Below are 23555 nucleotides of genomic sequence, written 5' to 3'. Positions count from 1 at the left end.
TTTTTATCTCTTGGTGATGCAGCAGATTCTAAACAAAACAAGCTAATGGGACATTGATAGTATGAATAACACATACAAGTAATTTCTAAATGTCCTTTAAATTGACAGTAAAAACTGCTACCAGAGTAAACCTTTTTGAAATACCATGTAAAATTGGTCTTGATTTTATCCTACCTAATCTATATAGAAATACCAGAGGGTATCAAATATACAAAGGATAAATGAAGAAAAAAAAAACGAGGAAAAGCAAAGGTCAGGAATAATTTACCACTAGATAATCAGTTTCTCAAAAGGTAGAAGTTTGTCATTCCCCTTTAGATAGGAAAAGTTGAGGGAGAAAAAAAAAAAAAGAAAAAATATTTACTAAGAATTTATTTCTCCCTGTTATTAGGCTGAAGGACTTTTCCCTATGCTTGAACTGCACAGAAACTTCGAGATACTTTTTGAGGATCGTATGGAACATCAAATATTTATGACACTCATCTAATTTCCTTATACATATTTCTAGGTTCCTTGCAACCTGCAGACATGCTTGGTAACCAAGAATACCCTGTTAAATAAACATGAGCCCAGAAAGGCAGAGAACACAATGAAAGATGCCAGACTCAGTGGTGTGCCCTGGTGCCCTCATGTTTCATAAGTTAACTTCAGAGAAAAAAATTCCCTGACAGAGGAAAATATTACATTTTTTATCCAGAAGAGAATATCATCATAGATAAAAACTACAATATAAGATGAAGCAAAATAAAAATAAAAACAAAAAATAAAAACAAAAAAACTTCATTTGTGTGAAATAGTTAGGAAAATTTGAAGTTCCCATGTAACATTTATATATATATATATATATATACATACATACATATATACATATGTGTATTTTACCTATACACATACACATTAAAATATTAATGCATAATAGATTATTGCAACAAAACAAGAAGTAAATAGGATATTACTAGTATTCTGATCACGCTATCTATATCTTAGAGAAAAAGAAACTGCGGTCCAGATGACAAGTTATTTGAGGAACCTGAACTGAAACATCCATTGTATGCTTCATGCTTCTTCCTCTAGACTATATAAACTGTGTGCCCAATATAATATATGAATATCATAATGGATTGCTTTAAAAATGTATGTTGACCTGAAATAAGTTAAATTTTATACCATTTTACCCACTTTATGATTCAAATGCCCTGAAGCTGAGTCCATATTGACATGTCCACAAGAATCACTATTCTCAGGGCATAAATGGCATTTTAAAAGTTCTAGTGGAAAAAAAATAGTTTATTTGCACACATTATTTTAAAAAGGCTACAGTTAAATTCCAAGTCGATACTGTTACTGGTAAGTCAGATTATGTTTCCCTAAATTATTTCTCTATCCCTCAGATTTATAAATTCTAAGTGGTACATGTTTTACAGCAAAAGCAAAGTAATATGTTTTCATTCTTCTAAGTATACAAATTAAACAACAACAAAAGCCCCAATTTATGAGAGTTCTTTTTCTCTAAGCCAGAAGCCTAGAATCTTCTTTTCTCCCCTGCACGTTTATGTTAAATCACCAAATCTTATTTTTATCACCTAAATATTTCTGAAAGACATCTACTTCTATCCCTCCCCATGACAAACACCACTGCCCTGGTTTCCTTTGAGTTGGAGCACCAGCCTCTTAAGTGGCATTTTTTCAGTCTATCATGGTCCAATGGCAGTTATAGAGTAGATTCTCCACTTGTCAGCCACTGAGTAATCCGATTTTGTTACCCCCAGCCCCCATTTAAAATATCTCAGTAGGGGTGCCTGGATGGCTCAGTGGTTGGCTCAGGATGTGATCCTGGGGTTCTGGGATTGAGTCCTGCATCGGGCTCCTTGTGGGGAGCTTGCTTCTCCCTCTGCCTATGTCTCTGCCTCTCTCTGTTTTTCATGAATAAATAAATAAAATCTTAAAAAAAAAATATCTCAGTAGCTTAACCTTACTCCTTGAATAAAGTTTAGGATCTTTAACCTAATTTACAAAATCCTCCATGATCTTTCCCTGTCTACCTTTTTTTTTTTTTTTTTAGCTAAAAAGAAACCATGTCCCTATTCTACCTCTCTTCTAGCCACTACAGTCTTACTTAAGATGCTTACATGTGCCAAGCATTCCTTCCTTCAACCCTGAGAATATTTAGTTGCCCTTGCATGAAGCATCCTTCCTTCCCCATTTCTGGAATGCTCTTCCTTTTCTTTTCCTGGCTAATAACTACTCATCATAAACATTTCTGTCATTCTACCTATCGGTCTTTTACCTAAGGAGGTCCTCCAGTCTCTTATTTCCAGAATAGTTGGTGTTTCTCCTTTTGTATAACTAATCACATTTGCAACTATTTTTGATATTTCTATTTTCCTTCCTTGTTCTGTGATCTCACAGTACAGCATATGGTAGTACTCAGTAAATATTTTTTGGGTGAATACATTACCATATAAGAATTAGAGTAATCTCAATATTTTTGCCATTTCAAAGCATATTTCTTTAGATATTAACATGCATCAAAATCTCTTTTAGATAGGACAGGTATAAATACAAAGTATTGGTACTAAATGGTTTGAGATACTAACATAAATGTTGATATATTCTATTTTCTTACATTTAGTGTTGAAAATAATCACCAAAAAGGATTTAGCAGAAATTGATCAATTAAGCCAATGCTGAAGTATTTGATTTAAGGATCTATCAAATCTTGATTGGCTTACTCATATAGAATACATAGAAAGTGTCAGTGCGTTTATATGCAATCACATATTTTGAGTGTAGTATTTTTATTATTTTTTTTTCAAATTAAACTAAAAGATACAAGCATATTTTTGCCCCTAAAACTCAGTTCTCATTTTGTCATGTCCATGCTCAAAAATTCTTTAGGGTCTTTTATTTACCTACAAAGTAAGTTCCTCAATCTCTTTCCAGTCTAAACTCTTCTCTCCATGTGTTTCCTGCAGTCTGATAAATTAATGTCATTGCCCACATGATTTATTCCAATCGATGTGGCATCTAGAGTCTCCCACCACCTGAAATGTCCTCTTCTCCCTAGCTTTACATGTCTTAAACCATATAATTTTCAAGTTCCCATTATTATGCTATCAATTTCATACAATTTTTTTCAATGTGTTTTCTCTGTTTTGGGTCAGGTTCCCAAGGAAATAGCTCTGAAACGGGGATTTGTTTGTGTGCTGGATGAAGTGCTCCTAAGAAAAGCACTTGCAAGAGAGTGTGAGAAGAGGGGCTGCAAAGGGAGAGGTGAAACAGGGATGGAAATATAGCAATGGCTCAGCTTATGCCATCTGGAGTTATCGCAATTGGAGGCAAGGGACTCAGACCACTTTGCAATGACCAGTTACTGGGTGCATGCCATTTCAGGAAGAAGGTAGAGCAGCTCTCTGCTGTGCAGGGCAGTTCCTGGACAGAGGCTTAGCTATGTATACCTTCCCGGGAAAGAGCACCTCGGCTGAGAAATGGGGATCTGAGTGTGGACCACCACACAGTACACTCTTTCTAATATTCCACAGTTTCTGTTTTTACTACACTTGGGGACTTTTTTTTGTATCTCACCTTAGAGTATAGCTTTTTGCATAATAATGCCAGTATTGACTACTAGGCTCTAAATTTGTTTTTGGGTAGTCACATAAAAGAGTTTGAGTAATACATTCCACACTGGAGGCACGTGATAAATACCTGTTAAAAGTGTGATAAATACATGAATGAACAGAGCGTACTCTTGGAAGCTGTTTCAAAATTAACAATAAGAAAAAAAAAAAGAAAATGCCATTTAATTTTAGAACAAGTCTGCAAATAAAAATACTCTGCCCACATTGCCTGGGTGTAATATTATTCCACAATCTAAGAAAGACAGTAGATCTGTATCGATTAAACTGATTTCTAAATGTCCCAGGAAAGTGGTTTTCAACCTGTGGTTTTAAGAAGTAATTGTAGTAGGAGTCCGTCTATGGAGATCCTCTCCCACTCTTTTCCAGAGCAGCTCAGCTTTTTGTTTTACTTATTATTTAGTTTAAAAGGCTTGCAATCTTTCTCTAGGGCATGTAACATCAACAAATGTAAATTATACAACATGAAAACTTCTTACCAAAATATATACTACAATTAAATATAGGTTTTCCTAATACACTAAAGAATGCATATGTGTGCTAATAAACTTTTTGCCACAGGCGCTTTTAAAACTACAGTCTATGCCTTTAGAATAGCCATCTTGCAGACTCATCAAAGCACGCTCCAAATTCAAGGCATTTGAAAAAGCCACATTGAAACTAAGACATTGTTTATATAATATTTACACATGGCACTTATACCTTTGATTTCTTGGTGTGTGTATTTTCTTTAGCCAAATGATTTTGACAGTAGTTAACAAAACTACTACTATGAACAAGGAAAAAAGTAAATAGTATGATAAACAGAATATAGTGTTGGAAGCCAAACAACTTGGTATTAAAACTAATTTGCTTTGTAATTAACCCTTAATAAGTCATTTAATTTTTCTGAGGCTCAGTTTTCTCCACCCTAAAAGTGGGGAAGGACTAACTTTATTTTACTCTGCTATTCTAAAACAATATGGATTACTAATAATTTTTTAGAAGTACAAAAATAGTAAAACAAAAATAGAAAGGTGTATTCTTTACCTAATTAAAACATCTCTTTTCAAATAATACCTTCACAATACTTAATAGCAAAAACACTTGCAGCATATTTATTAAAGATGCTATTTATCATCAAAATTATACAAGTTTAGAAGTGGAAGCTAAAGCAGTTAGCCAAGAAAAGTTTTTATTTCATTATTTTTTTAAATTATTTCTATCATTTATTTAGGAAAAAAAAAAGTTTTGTGTAGTAGGACAAAATGGCAGACATTAACTAGAACCCAATAATTTCCAACCATTAATTTCTGAACTTAGAGTAGCCATGAGAACCAACCTCTAGAAGGAATTAATGTTTCAGTGCTATAACAGAGAGAAAGGCTCTGGTTAAGTCTTATTTCATAAAAACTCCAAGGATGTGGATGCTTGCTATTAGAAAGTTTTATAGGAAAAAAAAAAGTGACCCAGACTGCCATCTTCAAAAAACACTGGCATACTGGCATCTAGCTATCTGTATATATGTACAGATTAAAAGCCTTGGTGCTAAAAAATAAAAGGCATTGCAAGCAAATAATTTCTACCATATACAATTATACTATGTCAATTGGTACCATATTTTTTTTTTTGGTAGCATATTTTTACTTAAAATGTAGGGGGATGAAAATAAACACTTTACAAAAACATACACTTTCCTAAGAAAATTGAACCCAAGTTAAAAAAATTTTTATGGAACCAGATAATGATTTTAAGAATCTATTTCTGCTGATGGCAGCAGCAGCAGCTGATTGGCCTATATGCCAAACACATATGGAAGCAAGTGCAATGCCCAAATGCAGACAAGCAGAACACACAGCACCACTCACAAAAGATTCAGAGAAAGCAAGCAGTTTTTCCAGTCACTGTCAAGATGTCATCATCAGCCAAAGCACTCAGTGGTTCTTCAAACATATCTTTGGTAATAGCTATGTCAGATTTGCCCTGAATATCTTCAAAAAGTTGTAAGTGTTTTAGAGCCGGTGTTTTGCCCTTACATAAAATAAGTTCTTTCAGTGCTTCTGCTAACTCTTATCTCCATTTTGGAGAGATGGTACTCATTCCTGTAGTAAATATATTTATATCTATATTTATATTTATATTTTTTATATTTATATTTATATATAGCATCCATTCAGGGGTTCTGCAAGGCAAATTAACAATTTCAGCTGTCAGGAAGGAGTATGTAGAAACCTCAGCTACTACTGATCTTCTGATCTTCCTTAACTCTGCATAAGCCTGGATGAGAGCCTGGCTGGCTTCCTGGCTCAGCCAAGACATGACTGTGCTGTGAGCACAGCAATAAGCATAAGCATAAATAAGCATAAGCATAAGCAATGTGGTTCTTCAGTACTGCCATGTTTGAACCACTTCTCTACTTGCTCATTGCTCTGGTAGTACAGAGCCATGAGGTGATGAACCAGATGCCTGCATTAGCTTCATCCCGAGAGTCCGGCATGAGGAAAATCAAATTAAACTTTGATAATAACTTGTGAAGTAGCTGAATATTACCAATGGTTGCTCTTTTAGGATTCCATTGAGACTCAATAGAATTTGCTGCTGCCAGGATACAGGTGCATGCACGGAGATGACAAATAATCCCAGCCTTTGGATAGAGTTAGCTGTACCATGACTTTGTGCAATGCTGACCTTATATTTTCATTCATCTTCTCAAACTTATCAATACAGCACATGCTATTGTCACTTAGGACAAAGGCACTGGCTTTCATGACCATCTGCCTCATCACAGGGTCTTTGCTACATATACTAATAAGCCAGTCCCAGGAGACCGAGTTGTAGATACACTGCAGAAACTGGGACTTACTGATCCTAGGGTCACCACATATCAGGATGCTGTTCTCAGCACAAAATCTGTCCCTTCCCATATGACTAAAATCTTTCCTCTTCCCAAGCAAGAGCTGAAGCAAGATTCTCTTTTTTTAAATCTTCATGTTCTTAACATGCTTGGTGCTGAGGCTGAAGCAATCCTCTCATAAATACCCTGTTTTCTGTAAAGCTCCTTAAGCAATACCACATGCTTCTCTGAAAAAGTTTTCATTCTATATCTTCATCTGTTTCTTTATACAAATGTTCTGCATCCATTTTCTGATAATAAATGCCATCAATGTGGGTTTTGTAGACAGACTTCACATTACTCACTCTTGAATTGACTCAGTAAGAACAGCTCAATAGATGTCTGTAATGTTTACTCTGTCGACAGGTTGAACCTTGTCAACAAGAACATTGTGAGTAAAGGATGACAGTGTGAAGCATCTGCCTTGCAGGCATATTTTCAGAAGACTCTTGAAGTTTGATCATGTCTGAGAACACTGAGTAGTTGTTGGTCACACAGGGCTCAGGGATTTAGCCATGGTCCATTTCCATTAAGGCAGTGTGAGTACACACCTGGGATTGCAAGAAGGACTTCTGCTTCTCTGGAAGGAAGCAGCTGGGACATCCTAAACAACATACCACTGATGGTGATAGACTGGTAAGTGTCTTACAAATTCAGGTTTCTCCAGTAATTAGTTTTCAATACCCTGAACAGTCCTACTTAAATCTGATGTTCTATGATTGAGTCCAGTAAACGGTCAAAGCAAAGCTCATTGACAGCCATGTTAAAAGTTGAGATAACTACTTGTGGGTGGTAGATGAGCTGTCTATACAGATTTTTGTCAAATGATTTTATTCACAGTTTACACTTTAAAATGGCTCCCCAATACTATTAATCACCCATAACTACATATACAAATGTCCAGCAATATGTATGGCAATATTGTCTTCTTTAGCCAGAGGGTCAATAAAACATTTAAGAAAACCTCCCAAATTTTCTTTGGACATTGCCATATTTATATATGTTGCTCAAATCACAAGATTTTGGCCTAGGGACTGCTCACTGGGCACTGTATCATCTGTTGCTGGCCCATCCTGCAAATTCACCTACAGACCCTTCCATGCAGACCCCATGGCCTCTGGCTCATGGGTGTGCCACTAACATCATAGCTTCAGGTTCCCTTTACCAAGAGCCGTATGTAAGTACCATATATCAGTGGTGAATCAACATTAAATCGAGATGAATAGTTGAAGAATGCATCAGGGGAGAGCTGGAAAATAATGTTCCCACATGGCATGAGTCCTGCAAGTCAGCTCTAGGCCAGGTTGGCATCTACTACAACTCTTCTGTAGAGATAGAAGCCTTACCGCTACATCTCTGGGATGGAGATGGCTTGGAAACCTCATCTGGAACAGGGAAAGATGGTCACTTCTGAGGGTTCCCGGGTGTACCTGACCGGTCATGTTCCCACACAGCCCCTAAAAAAGTTTATTTTGAAGTTTCTAACGTTTTAAAAATATATAAAGTATTATAGTTAGATGGTAATGTTAATTTTGCTTGAGGATAATATCAATGCCCACTTGATAAAGACAAGAGAATAAACTATGAAGAAAGAAGTGAGAATAGGGGGAACAGGTGGAGGAGTAGAGTAGGGGTCCTCACCTTACCTGTCCCCACCAACTTACCTGGATAACTTTCAAACCATCCTGAAAACCTACGAATTCAACCTGAGATTTAAAGAGAGAAGAGCTGGGGGATCCCTGGGTGGCGCAGAGGTTTGGCGCCTGCCTTTGGCCCAGGGTGCGATCCTGGAGACCCGGGATCGAATCCCACATAGGGCTCCCGGTGCATGGAGCCTGCTTCTCCCTCTGCCTATGTCTCTGCCTCTCTCTCTCTCTCTCTGTGACTATCATAAAAAAAAAAAAAAAAAAAAAATTAAAGAAAAATCTGCACCAGATTCTTCCCCGACCCAAAGGCGCTGAGTGGGGAACTCGGGCAGGATCGCAGGAGGGGCGGTGGGGGCTCCAGTCTCCCGGGGTCACTAACAGAGGAGGTGCGCCCGGGGGAGAGCACCCCACACCCTGCGGCGGATCTCAGTAAAGGCCTGGAGTGTTGGGCGGGGCCTCCGGGAGAAGCCGTGGGTCAGGCGGGGGCTCCTGCTGTCTTCGGGAGCCCCGGGCCGGGAGCACCATTCCAGGAGTGCAGGCCCCGGACCCCAGGGCGCCCGGGACACAGCCGGGATCCTGAGCTCCCCCGGGACAGGTGGAGGCGGGGAGGGTACAGGACAGCGAGGACCCTCCTGCTGCTGGGCTCCCCCAAGCTGTGCAGTCAGCGCCCCCTGCCCCAGGAGCACCTATGTCAGTGCGGACTTGGAGACTGCGGGTGGTTACTGCGGGAGCTGACTCCAGGGCTGGAATCCTGGCCGCCACTAGTGGGGTTGGTCCTCCTCCAAGTGTCACCCTGTGCCTGGTACTGAGCAGGGCTGCCAGGAAACAGAGGCCTCACGGGGTAAACAACTCCCACTGAGCCCAGCACCCGCTGTGTGTGTGTCGGGGGGTGGGTGGGAGGGTGTGGGGTATCTCCCCAGGTGCACACACCTGAGAGTCAGCACAGCAGGTCCCTCCCCCAGAAGACCAGCTGGAAGGACAGGGAAGAGCAAGTTCTTGACCAAGCAGCTCTGGAAAGCTCCAGGGGAAGTAGAGGATTTACAGTATATAGAACCAGAGGGTACCCCTCCTATTTTTTTTTTCTTCCTTTTTCTAACAACTCGTTTTTATATCAGACTGTAAATTTCCTTTTTTTTCTCTTTTCCCACCTTAACTACAATTTTTTACCACCTCTTCATTTTTAAGATTCTTCCTTTTTGACTTTCATATTTCTACAATTACAGGTCCTAGATATATTTTCCACTTCTAGATTTCCTTCAACATACTCAACTTAATTTTGGGAGATATAAAAGATATGTTTTTTTTGTTGTTGTTTTGTGTTTTTTTGTTTTGTTTTGTTTTCTCCACCTCATTCTGTTCTACAATGGCAGAAGTTAATACCTTCTAAAACATGACCAACATGCACCCAGAACCAAGTGGATTACCATGCTGGTTCATTCTGTGAGATTATACTCTCTTTATTCCCATTCTGCCTCCCTCTTTTATCTCATTTATGTTTTGGTGGTCAATGTTGGGGACTTCTACAAGTATTTCTAGTTTATATAAATTTTGGACTGAGCATCTTCTAACATACAGTACTTAATACACACAGAAACAAGAGGATCACCCTCTAGAACTCCTCAGGGAGACTATATTCTCCCTCCACTACAACTTCATCATGTCCACCATCTCCCTGTAGCCTCCCCCTTTGTTTCTTTTCTCCTTTTTCTCCCCCTCTTCTTCACTGGAATTCTTGGCTTTTTATTTTTTACTACTTTGTTTTAAAATTTGTTTTTCACTTTAGTGGTCCTTCTGTTTTATATCGTTCTGATCTTTGTTTTCAATTTCTGGTCTCTGACCTTGGCAGAATCATCTAGGGTGAAATTTACTTAGCTCGTGGTTGATATTCTTGACTAAGCCCACTCATACAGCCACTCTGCACTAAGCAAAATGACTAGAAAGAAGAACTCAACACAAAAGAAAGAATCAGAAACAGTACTCTCTGTCACAGAGTTACAGAATTTGGATTACAATTCGATGTCAGAAAGCCAATTCAGAAGCACAATTATAAAGCTACTCGTGGCTCTGGGAAAGAAGGAAAAAGGAATCAAGAGACTTCATGAATGCACAATTTAGATCTAATCAGGCCAAAATTAAAAATCAATTAAAGGAGATGCAATCCAAACTGGAGGTCATAAAGATAAGGGTTAATGAGGTAGAAGAAAGAGTGAGTGACAAAGAAGACAAGTTTATGGCAAGGAAGGAAGCTGAGGAAAAAAGAGAAAAACAATTAAAAGACCACGAGGAAAGGTTAAGGGAAATACATGATAACCTCAGAAGGAAAAATCTATGTATAATTGGAGTTCCAGAGAGGGAGAGAGGGCCAGAAAGCATATTTGAACAAATCATAGCTGAGAATTTCCCTAATTTGGGGAGGGAAACAGGCATTCAGATCCAGGAGATAGAGAGGTCCCCCCCTCAAAATCAATAAAAACTAACACTTCAAAATTTAATAGTGGAATTTGCAAATTCCAAAGATAAGCAGAAAATCCTTAAAGCAGCAAGAGACAAGAGATCCCTAACTTATATGGGAAGAAATATTAGATTCACAGCAGACCTCTCCACAGAGATGTGGCAGGCCAGAAAGGGCTGGCAGGATATATTCAGGGTCCTAAATGAGAAGAACATGCAGCCAAGAATACTTTATCCACTAAGGCTGTCATTCAGATTAGAAGGAGACATAAAGAGCTTCCAAGATAGGCAAAAACTGAAAGAATACATGACCACCAAACCAGCTCTGCAAGAAATATTAAGAGGGGCCCTGTAAAAGAAAGAGGATGCCCAAAGAAATAATCCACAAAGACAGGGACTGAATAGGTATTAGGATGACACTAAATTCATATCTTTCAATAGTAACTCTGAATATGAATGGGCTAAAAAATCTCATCAAAAGATGCAGGGTTTCAGCCTGGATATAAAAGCAAGACCCATCTATTCGCTGTCCACAAGAGACTCATTTTAGACCTAAGGACACTTACAGCTTGAAAATGAAAGGGTGGAGAACCATTTACCATTCAAATGGTCCTCAAAAGAAAGCTGGGGTAACAATCCTCATATCAGATAAATTAAAGTTTATCCCAAAGACTGTACTAAGAGATGAAGAGGGCCACTGTATCATACTTAAAAAGGGTCTATCCAACAAGAGGACCTAACAATCATGAATATTTATGCCCCTAATGTGGGAACTGCCAAGTATATCAATTAATAAACAAAGTAAAGAGATACTTAGATAATAATACACTAATAGTAGGAGACTTCAACATGGCACTTTCTGCAAGTGACAGATATTCTAAGCACAAGATCTCCAAAGAAATAAGAGCTTTAAACGATACACTGGACCAGGTGGATTTCACAAATATATACAGAACTTTCCATTCAAATGCAACTGAATACACATTCTTTTCAAGTGCACATGGAACTTTCTCCAGAATAGACCACATAATGGGTCAAAAATCAGGTCTCAACCAACACCAAAAGATTGGGATTGTCCCCTGCATATTTTCAGACCATAATACTTTGAAACTAGAACTCAATCACAAGAAGAAATTTGGAAGAAACTCAAACATGCAGAGGTTAAAGAGCATCCTGATAAAATATGAATGGGTTAACAAGGAAATCAGAGAAGAATTTAAAAAATTCATGAGGGCACCCTGGGTGGCTCAGCAGTTTAATGCCGCCTCCAGCCCAGGGCGTGATCCTGGAGACCCTGGATCGAGTCCCACATCAGGCTCCCTGTAGGGAGCCTGCTTATCCCCATGCTTGTGTCTCTGCCTCTCTCTCTGTGTGTGTGTGTGTGTGTGTGTGTGTGTCTTCTCATAAATAAATAAATAAATAAAATCTTAAAAAAAAAAAAAGAATCAAGGAAGGAAGTGTACATGAAGCACCTGCCACATAGCACACAATAAAGAGTGGCTGTTAGTCTTAAAAAAATAAAAAATAAATAAAAATAAAAATAAAAAATAAAAAGATTCATGAAAACTAATGAAAATGAAGATACAACCATTTTACTAAAGCTGCTCAGAAAGATAGAAAGGGATGGAGTACTTCCAAACTAATTTTATGAGGCCAGCATCACCTTAATTCCAAAACCAGACAAAGACCCCCCACCAAAAAGGAGAATTATAGACCAATCTCCCTGATGAACACATCTGCAAAAATTCTCAACAAGATACTAGCCAACAAGATCCAATAGTACATTAAGAAGATTATTCACCATGACCAAGTGGAATTTATCCTTGGGATGCAAGGCTGGTTCAACATTTGTAAAACAATCAATGTGAAAGATCATATCAACAGGAGAAAAAACAAGAACTATATGATCCTCTCAATAGATGCAGAGAAAGCATTTGACAAAATACAGCATCCATTCCTGATCAAAACTCTTTAGAGTGTAGGGATAGAGGGAACATTTCTCAGCATCTTAAAAGCCATCTACGAAAAGCCCACAGCAAGTATCATTCTCAATAGGGAAACACTGGGAGCCTTTCCCCTAAGATCAGGAAAATGACAGTGATGTCCACTCTCACCAGTGCTATTCAACATAGAACTAGAAGTCCTAGGGATCCCTGGGTGGCGCAGCGGTTTGGCGCCTGCCTTTGGCCCAGGGCGCGATCCTGGAGACCCGGGATCGAATCCCACATCAGGCTCCCGGTGCATGGAGCCTGCTTCTCCCTCCGCCTGTGTCTCTGCCTCTCTCTCTCTCTCTGTGTGACTATCATAAAAAAAAAAAAAAAAAAAAAGAACTAGAAGTCCTAGCCACAGCAATCAGGCAACAAAAAGAAATAAAAGGCATTCAAATTGGCAAAGAAGTATTCAAACCCTCCCTCTTCGCAGATGACATGATACTGTGCATAGAAAACCCAAAAGACTCCACCCTAAGATTGCTAGAACTCATACAGCAATTTGGCAGTGTGGCAGGATACAAAATCAATGCCCAGGAATTAGTGGCACTTCTATACACTAACAATGAGACTGAAGAAAGAGAAATTAAGGAATCAATCCCACTTACAATTGCACCCCAAAACATAAGATACTTAGGAAGAAACTTAAACAAAGAAGTAAAAGATCTATACCCTAAAAACTACAGAACACTTCTGAAAGAAATTGAGGAAGACACAAAGAGATGGGAAAATATTCCATGCTTATGGATTGGAGGAATTAATATTGTGAAAATGTCAATGCTACTCAGGGCAATTTACACATTCAGTGCAATCCCTATCAAAATACCATAGACTTTCTTCAGAGAGTTGGAACAAATAATCTTAAGATTTGTGTGGAATGAGAAAAGACCCTGAATAGCCAGGGGAATACTGAATAAGAAAACCAGAGCTGGGGGCATCCCAATGCCAGATTTCAAGCTGTGCTACAAAACTGTTATCTTCAAGACAGTGTGGTACTGGCACAAAAACAAACACATAGATAAATGGAACAGAATAGAGAAGCCAGAAATGGGCCCTCAACTCCATGGTCAACTAATATTTGACAAAGCAGGAAAGACTATCCACTGGAAAAAGGATAGTTTCTTCAATAAATGGTGCTGGAAAAATTGGACATCCACGTGCAGAAGAATGAACCTAGACCACTCTCTTGCACCATACACAAAGATAAACTCAAAATGGATGAAAGATCTAAATGTGAGACTAGAATCCATCAAAATTCTAGAGGAGAACACAGGCAACACCCTTTTTGAGCTTGGCCACAGCAACTTCCCTCAAGATACATCTATGAAGGCAAGGGAAACAAAAGCAAAAATGAACTATTGGGACTTAATCACGATAAAAAGCTTCTGCACAGCAAGAGAAACAGTCAACAAAACTCAAAGACAACCTACAGAATGGGAGAAGACATTTGCAAATGACCTATCAGATAATGGGCTAGTATCCAAGATCTATAAAGAACTTATTAAACTCTACAGCAAAGAAACAAACAATCCAATCATGAAATGGGCAAAAGACATGAACAGAAATTTCACCAAAGAAGACACACATGGCCAACAAGCACATGAGAAAATACTCCGCATCCCTTGCCATCAGAGGAATACAAATCAGAACCACAATGAGATACCACCTCACACCAGTGAGAATGGTGAAAATTAACAAGGCAGGAAACAACAAATGTTGGAGAGGATGTGGAGAGAAGGGAACCCTCTTGCACTGTTGGGAATGTGAACAGGTGCAGCCACTCTGGAAAACTGTGTGGAGGTTCCTCAAAGAGTTAAAAATAGAGCTACCCTATGACCCAGCAATTGCACTATGGGGATTTGCCCCAAAGAGACAGATGCATTGAAGCGCCGGAACACCTGCACCTCAGCAGCAATGTCCACAATAGCCAAACTGTGGAAGGAGCCTCAGTGTCCACTGAAAGATGAATAGATAAAGAAGATGTGGTCTATTTATGCAATGGAATATTACTCAGCCATCATAAACAAAAAATACCCACCTTTTGCTTCAATGTGGATAGAACTGAAGGGTATCATGCTGAGTGAAGTAAGTCAATCAGAGAAGGACAAACATATATGGTTTCACTCATTTGGAGAATATAAAAATAGTGGAAGGGATTAAAGGAGAAAGGGAAAATGAGTGGGAAATGTCAGAGAGGGTGACAGAGCATGAGAGACTCCTAACTCTGGGAAACAAACAAAGGTGGTAGAAGGGGAGATGGGCAGGGGGATGGGGTGACTGGGTGACGGGCATGAGGGGGGAGTTGACAGGATGAGCACTGGGTGTTATACTATATGTTGGCAAATCAAAGTCCAAAAAAATATACAAAAAAAAAAAAAAAGAAAGAAGTGAGAATCAGTAGTCAAGCTTCAAGACTTGATCAAGTCAATCACAAAATATATCAAGCATCAACTGCCTTACAATATCTAGTTTGAAAGCAGAGGGGAAATAAATTCTATTAATGACAGTGGGTACATACATGCACAAACCCAGACATGCATAATTAAAACTCCATAAAATTTTAGGAATAAATACAATGACAATATGTATTAAGGACACCAATCTTTACTGAGGGCAATAAAAATATGAGTATATGGATAGATACCATATCCATGGATAAGAAGATTTAATATTTTAAAAATTATAATTCTCTCAAATATAATCTATAAAATTCATATAAAGAGCAATGGCTTGGGGGTTATGATAATACCTGGGAGAAATAAACATTTGAGAATTGACTGCTTTTTCTTTAAAAGAAATGTGGAAGTACCTACTTTACCACTTCATAAAATACATAGTAGAGCTTCAATACAACAGTGTCCTGGAAACCACCACCTTCCCCCATATAAATGTACCAGACTTTTGCAGTACTTATGTTAACTGCATTGCTTAACTTTTTTGTCTCATCCTCTTAAAAAGTCTATAAATTAATTAAAGGACAGACCCTCATTCTTTCACTTGTCTCCTTGCAGGAACCCATAAGCTTTGCAAAGTATATATAGCATGCCCTTAATATAGACATGCACTGGTTACTTGAATGTAATTAAAATTTTTATCACTAGAATGTTCCCATTGTAATAAAGAGCCTGACCTCATTTGTGATGTTTGGTTGCTGCTTTGTTTCTAAGCTTGGTCTCCCTTGACCCTTTGATACCACATCTGGACATGTTGATCAAGAAAGCTCATCCTGCACCTTCTTCTCTGATACCAGTAAGAAATATAGCTGTTGATTTCTTTCTATACCTTGGGCTTCCTTTTCCTCATTAGCCCCCCATCTGGGCATGTTGTTAAAAAAATTTCATCCTATACCCCCTTCCCTGACAGCAGTAGGAAATATAAGCCTTGAAAATCTCTAGCCCAAGTAAACATAATGTTTTCCAGTCCTACCTCCTAGCCACTAGGAAGACCTGGCCCACTCTCACTGCTTGGCCAAGGCCAGCCTGGACATCCCTGAGCCCACTCTACCCTCCTGACAGATCCTATATGAGTAGTAATCTTTCTTTCAAACTTTCTTGGTGTGTATATAGTATTATCAACCTTGATATCTGAATGGGATGACCAAAACATTCATATGAGGCATTTGAGACATTTATATGAGGCATATGTATTATATGTATTCATATGATACAGTTGGGCAAAAAATAACTCCATTTTTTAAAAAGTAAATTTGAAATGTGAGACAAAAAATAATGAAATTGAGCATGTGATTCTTGGTCTTGGGATTATGAGTTCAAGCCCCACATTGGGCCCAGAGTTTACTTTAAAAATTAGGAAACTGAATATATGCGTTGATATACATCATTCAAACTTAGTCTCTAAATATATAGAATGGATATATTCCTTTAAAAAGTGTTACTGGTCTGAAAGCTTACTTGGACAAATATATAAATATTTGCCCCCAAGTAAATGTCACAATTATTATATTAAGTTATTGTTTTGATTATACATTTTCCAACTGCAACTTTTTATCATTTTGTATATTGAATTGGTCCATGAGAACCACCTACATATTATAGTATCTCTCTTTCCCTCCCACTAATACTTTCACTAAATAAGTATCTCCTAAACAACCTCCCAAACTATTATCCTGTCTTTGTGAGAAACCTTCAGAAGAATGAATATATTCAGGTTCCAGCATCTTAGCCAAACCACAAATTAATAAATTGGCAGGCTCAGAATCATGTTCAACAACTTCCCTTGGATTCAAACCTGCCAAATCTCTACATAGGCAGATAGGGAGATCTTGGCAACACTTTGAGTTTAGATTTGACTTATTCATTTGTTAGTTGGAATATCTTACTTTGCCAATATATTCAATGCATTTAATTCTCAAGCACTTCTGTTGATAAGAGCCTAAATTCTCATTAAAGTGATTCTTTTAAAAATAGGAAACATACCAAGAGAAAGATCCAGGCTATTCTCCATTTGCAACATTTCTTTCTTCCACTTCTAGTCTTTTTGTACATCTAGTTCACTTCTAAGGATAAATTTTTAAATTTTTCTCTTGCTTTTCTAAATACATTCATATTTCATTTGCCTGTTTCTCTTTTTGTTTCAGGAGAGAAAGGTGAACACATCAGAGAGAAAAAGGATGGGTAAAATAAGGAGCATAAACTTCCAAATGTCTGTCTTCTTTGTGTAAAGGGTACAGGAGAAATTTGTTTGTTTTATTAATCATTTCATTTTAAATCCAAGAAGCTGTGTGAGACAAACGGAAAATGCCAGCAAGGATGACATGACAAAGCGGCTAATAAACTGCAGAATGTTTATACCGTTGAGAGGAGCTAAACAGCATAAAGTGCCTCCCGGGAACGGAACATGTAGCTCAGCCAAAGCGGGTCACAGCCAGGCTAAACACCACACTGACAGTGAAGAAGAAGAATGCACAAAATATCTCAAATAGTTCACGAATGCTGCCAAATATTAACTGTTTATGAATTATATCTTTATTATAGGATAAATTAAAGATCATCTCCTCTAATATCTTACCATGTATCATGTAATCAAAACACAGTGAAGACTTGAATTTATTTTTTTCAGTTAATGGTGGATATTAAAGAAAAAGAAAACCACAACTATTTGTACTTTGTGACTGGTACCAAAATAATTTGAGTATCTCTAATCCTAATGGTATAACCAAGGCAATTTAATATATTTCAACCACTAACTTCATACTTGCATACAATTTCCCAGCAAGTAAGTAAGGGCTTTCTGACCTTGTTTCTGTTAATATTTCATTTCTGTACTTTGAACTGATAACACTGGTGATGAAAAACATCCTTTTAAAAAATAGCTCATCAAAACATGACTGATTGGGATATCTGGGTGGCTCAGTAGTTGAGCGTCTGCCTTAGGCTCAGGGCATGATCCCAAGGTCCTGGGATTGAGTCCCGCATCGGGCTCCCCCACAGGGAGCCTGCTTTGCTCTCTGACTGTGTCTCTGCCTCTCTCTCTCTGTGTGTGTCTCTCATGAATAAAGAAGTAAAAATTGTAAAAAAAAAAAAAAAGACTTATTGTATCCCCTTTATGTGAAAATTCAGGAGAGTGAGACGTTAGTCATAAGTTACCTTCTTGATGGTCTCTAGCATGGAGCGCCCTCCCTGCCAGGGCTTGGAGTTCTTTCTGATACACGATAGACTTGCCATGCTGTGCCATTTTCGGTCCTCCAGTTTCTTATGAAAAGCATTAGCAAGCAAAAGCACCGTGTCATATATGTAAAGGTTTGAAATCTGAAACGACATTAGATGGTGATCATTAGAATCATGGATGCCAACCATTGAGAATAGGAGAAAATCATCAGCTCGGCTGCCATTCATATCAGAGATGGCTGGTTTACTGGCTTATTTATTAAGCAAAAAGTTTCTTTTTTTCTTTTCCTGAGCAATTTTGCCATTGACAATGAAGTCTTGTCTGATTGTATGCCTCAATTGCTTTTGCAGCTTATTTAGGTGTGAAAGAGGAGATGAAAATGAAAAGTTTCGACGGAGGGGAGGCTGTTAGTGTCAGACCTTAGAAAATCACTGGCCCTTCTCTCTGAAGAGGTAAGGATCTAAGGGCTTCAGATTGGAAGGGCCAACTGAATAATACATTTTCTGAAGATGTCAAGTTTTTGCATTCTGATTATTCAGATGGAGAAATATCAACTCGATCTTACATAAAATCAGTGTCATAGGTACAAGAAAAAGGAAGCGGCCAGCTGTGTCTATATGCATGTCTATAGGGATTTGTGGTGAAAAAATGAGAGAACACAGCACCATTCATAAACGTTACAAATATCAAGGATCTATACAAAATTATCTAAGAATACACAGGCATCACAATTCATTAACATGACGAAGACTACAAACTACTGTTTGTGAATATATGTTATATTAATGCTTTCTTCTTCCAAAGTAATCATGCCATTATATATAAATCGAAAAAATGAATCATGAAAATTTCAGCTATGCTCTATTGCACTCTTACACTTAACTCCTGCCAGAAGTTCTACCCATATTGTCAATTGTAGAAGGTGTTTATTTTTCAAAGAAATTAGAAATTATTTAGAAAATATAAACACTAAGAGATGTCCAAAGTCAATAAGATTTTAAATGTTGTATTTTTACTTCTCTGAAGGAAAAATAAAACACAAAGAAAAAAAAAAAAGAAAGAGAAGTCAATGTAACTATGAAAGTTAAATCCATCTTAAAGTATTTAAACGTTTTCAGATTTTGAAAAGTATCTTATTAGCATAGTTTTTTTCTTGAAAACAAAGGGAATAATATGTTGATTGCCATTTGCTTATAATTAATTACCAAGGAATCTTACGAAATTGTCTGCCCACATCACAGAATGCCACTAAATTTCAACTACTGGGATGACAGTTTAATGTTATGAAAAACTGTAAGTAAGCACTTCCTAACAGTGCCTTGTGAGTTTTCTTTCATTGTTAGGTGAATCTTAATCATTTGTGTTTGTTAAGCATCATTATATATGCATAGTACTTAGGGAAGGCAGGCCTTTCTTTAAGGAGACATTGCTTACTCTCGTGCACTATGTGAAATACCAGTTTGTTCTTTATAAGGAAATATTAAGGCAGGCTATTCTCACCTTCACCTCCCTGCACCTCCCTGTACCGCCCCTGTCAGAGAGACTAGGGGGCATGGCTAAATCTGCAATGAAAGAAGACTTGAAGATAAAAGTAGTTGAGGAATCAAAATTCAGTTTGAATTAGACTGTGAAGAGCCAAAAGGAAAACATTTGGACATTTTCTGAATAATCTGCAATAATCTGGCCTCTTTCAACCCATGCTTGCTTCACTGACTCAAACTTTCTTGTTCTTATCTCTCTAGCTCTCTTTGGCTTCTTCCTCTGAGACTGATTGCTTTAAGTGTGTATATGAAATGGTTGGGGTAGCACTCTTTGATGTCTCTTTACCTTTTTCTGACTAGCTAACTTCTAATATTTAATTCACAGGTCACAAGTTAGGTGAATCCTACACTGAACAACTTCTCAGGACTCTACTTGTTTCCAGGCTAATCTGGTAGTCTTCTTTATCTCTCCTAAGGTTCATGTTACAAGCCTCAATTACAACGTATCATAATGCTAAGATTTTTTTTTTTATATCTGGAATATAAATAGGAGTTCCTTCTGGATAGGGGCTCACAGTGTCCCAATGTTTCCCTTTGTACTTTTGTTTCCCTTGTTTATTTCCTCCTGGCTTAGCCTAGAGCCTAGTACACATTTAGTTTTTGATAAATAGTTGTCAAATAAAAGAAGACAAAGACAAGAAAGTCAGGTTTGACATCAGGTTATGTTTGACAGGAGTCAAGATATGAGAAACCTGGCAACTTGAGTTCCATCCAAGTCTTAACACTGCCACGGCTCAGTGTCTTTTGCAAACTTTGAAGTATCTATCTTGAGCACCCATGTGGCTTCTAAACGTGAGTGTCTTGTACTTGATAAGTGATGAGTGTTTTCGACAAATGACTGCCTCTCTTCATTTGCCTACATTCCAAACTATGGATTCAAAAGGGGGTGATCACATTCTCTGAGACTTCTGTTACCCCTCCTATTACTTCTTAGGGAAGTGCATATTCAGTTCTGAGGTTTGTGCTCTTTCCTATGCTATAGTACTGACCTGCCATCACCTACTGTTCTCTTGGTCACTCTGTATTCATGAAGTCTTTGACTCCTCTCTCGCAGTGCTTCTAAACTATCTCTCAGGATTAAAAAAAAAAAGTCACTGCAATTTCTACAGAGATAATTTTAACTTCTATTCTAGCTACAACCAACACAGATGACTATTTACTGGAAACAAACACACACCTCCTCTAACATCTTAAACTCCATTTTCCCACCATCTGATCAATCATTTCTCTCTATCTTACTGTGACTATGTTTGTTTTCTGACTTAACTGAGCCACCAGCACCCATCTCTTTTATATGACAGCCTTTTAATATTTCACAGCACCCATCACCCTGAAATGTCCTCTTTCCTTCAATTGTTCATCATTTGGTGTAATTTCTACACTGCTCATCATCTCAGCATTTTTTTCTTCTTTCTCTTGTTTTTTGATGTTTCTGTTTAGAGTTTAGAACTCAAAACAAACACATTATTGCAGATGTGATCTGACTAGGACAGAGTAGTATAAGGGGTTATCTCTCTTAATCTCTGCAAAATGCTCTTATACGGAGACCAAGATTACATTAAAATGGTTTAGAACAAATAGGACTTGTGCTATGTTCAAACAAAATTTGCCTTCATCTTAATAACCTTAAACAGCTGTCAAACCAGGTCTTATACACCCAGACTTCCAGTAATGGTTTTGAACTTCTACTTTATCTCTTTGAAATTTCAACTTTTAGATTTATTAGTTAGTGAATATTAATAATTTGGATCCTGATTATATAAGACAGCATAAGCTTTCTCTCCTAGCTTTATTTCATTTACAAATATGATAGGCATAGTTTATTCACTTTTATTTATATAATGGAAAACATTTGAAAATGTAACATCCAAGAATAGTATTTTGGGATGCCATCATAGAGAGTTCCTTGCGCTTCAAGAATAGAATATTTATCAATATGGTTGAACATTCTTTTAGTTCCATTATTTCCAAAATTGAAGGTAAAAGACGTTATGGATATTAGAAGTACTTAAAGCTAAAAAATATATCTGTGCTATGTTCTAGGCATATCAAGTTTGCAAAAAGATTTGGAAAATAAAGTGGTAAATTATTTGAAATATTACTTTTAATTTTAAAGAAACTCATAAGTTATAACTTTAGGATAATGAGACTTTCATCTATTTTGAGCTTTTCTTCTTTTTCTTTTTTTTTAATCTGAAAATATAGTGTTTATTTCTAATAGAATATCTTCTATTCTTAAGGATCCTTTATTGAAAATATTTGTGTGACATCAATCTATCTCGATTTTTTTAATGCCTTCCTATAAGGATCCCATAAGAAAATTTGTCAAATACTACATAAAAATCAGTATGCAAGATATCCCAAACCATATATTTAATAACATACTCTACAGTTTATCCAACTATCAACATTTAGAGAATAAAAGTCTATCAAAATATTTTTCCTTCCCTTTAAAACTCGGAACAATATCAATGTCATGTCTTTAGTCTTCTCAAGTATTTCTCTAGTATTCCTAAATCATGATCAGATCTAATTCTTCATTCACTATTCTAACCATTATTTAGGCCTCATTTTTAAAGCAGTAAGGCATGCTCTTACTATCTCCAAACACTTGCTCCTTATAAACCAGTGGTTTATTTTTTTAAAAATAACTTTTACTCCAGCTTTTCCAATTTGAAAACAAGTGTTCTTAGATGAAGACAACAGAAGTGAAAAAAAAAAAAAATTAAACCTTTCTGTTTTCTCACTAGCAGCCAAGCCAACATTAGTTTCACCAAGCAGTGAATGGCTCCTCTTCTTTGCTTCATATATTGTAAAAACATTGTTTCTAGAGCTAAAAGTTGTCTTCAACATTTATTTTGCAACTTCAACTCACCCCCGATTTTCGTTTTTCTGACACCAATCTAAAGATTTGGAAAATTTGCTTTTGTTCTTTCTAAATCTTCTCTTTCTATGTACATTAAATTAAATAACAGCCCAGAGACCTCTACGTAGGCTTATTATACCCTCTTTGTAAAACTGATTATTGTGATTTTGTAGTTTGGGTTTCTATTTAATAGTTGGGTCTCTATTTTTAGAGCTCACTTGAGTCATATTTTCATACTTTTACTTTTCTGAGTTATTTTTAATAGTACCCTGCTGATAAAAGTCTGTCTGTGGTCATATTTACTTGCAGTTTTTTTTTTTTTTATGGGATCCAAGTTAAGAAGATTATTTCTCTGAAGGAATCCTCTACTCCCACATTTTTAATGCATATTATTCTTATTATTCTTGTTGCTTCCTCTAACTTCCATGAGATAAAATTTTCAATAAGATAAGGCTCTATATCAAATGCTCTGCGTTTAGTGGAACATCTTGAATTCAACAGCCCTGCATTTCTATTTTTAATTATATAAATCTTCACATATAAAAGTTTCTGTCAGTTTTTTTTAATATCGAATATTTTGTCAAAATCTATCATGTAGACGATAGAAGTTATTATACAACAAATCCTTAAAGAAAAAGTAAATTTTCTTATTTTCTTCCATCTGTGGGTTTGATGGGAGTAAGATGAAGGTGTGGGATAAGAGGAGTGGTGGTTCCTGTATATCCTTAATTCATCATATAGGCCTGGGGATATGAAGATAAATAAATAAAATACTTATTCCCTGATTTAAAGAAACTCATTAACTGAATCAGAGGGATTAGGCTTTTTGGTGGATGTGCTTTAAAATACCATGTAGTTGGGACTCATGGGTGACTCAGCAGGTTGAATATCTGCCTTTGGCCCAGGGTGCAATCCTGGAGTCTTC

At 37.2% G+C, this 23555-nt stretch overlaps 1 protein-coding gene and 1 pseudogene across 2 annotated transcripts in view; both read right to left on the bottom strand.

Annotated features, from left to right (window-relative positions):
- The window catches only part of GRID2 (glutamate ionotropic receptor delta type subunit 2), a 1439737-nt gene that overhangs the window by 503749 nt on the left and 912433 nt on the right, over positions 1-23555 (bottom strand). Inside the window, exon 7 of one of the 2 annotated variants that reach the window (XM_041760141.1) lies at positions 18202-18363. The exons of the other annotated variant lie outside the window; for it this stretch is intronic. Coding sequence (XP_041616075.1) covers positions 18202-18363 — 162 coding nt within the window. The remainder of the gene's footprint in view (positions 1-18201; positions 18364-23555) is intronic. 2 annotated transcript variants of the gene reach the window in all.
- LOC121493294 lies at positions 5493-7821 on the bottom strand (annotated as a pseudogene).

The sequence above is a fragment of the Vulpes lagopus genome, chromosome 6, assembly GCF_018345385.1.
Source record: "Vulpes lagopus strain Blue_001 chromosome 6, ASM1834538v1, whole genome shotgun sequence".
In the NCBI taxonomy this organism is placed as follows: Eukaryota; Metazoa; Chordata; class Mammalia; order Carnivora; family Canidae; genus Vulpes; species Vulpes lagopus.
The sequence above is the reverse complement of the archived record's forward strand: the minus strand, read 5'-3'. Positions and strand labels throughout refer to the sequence as shown.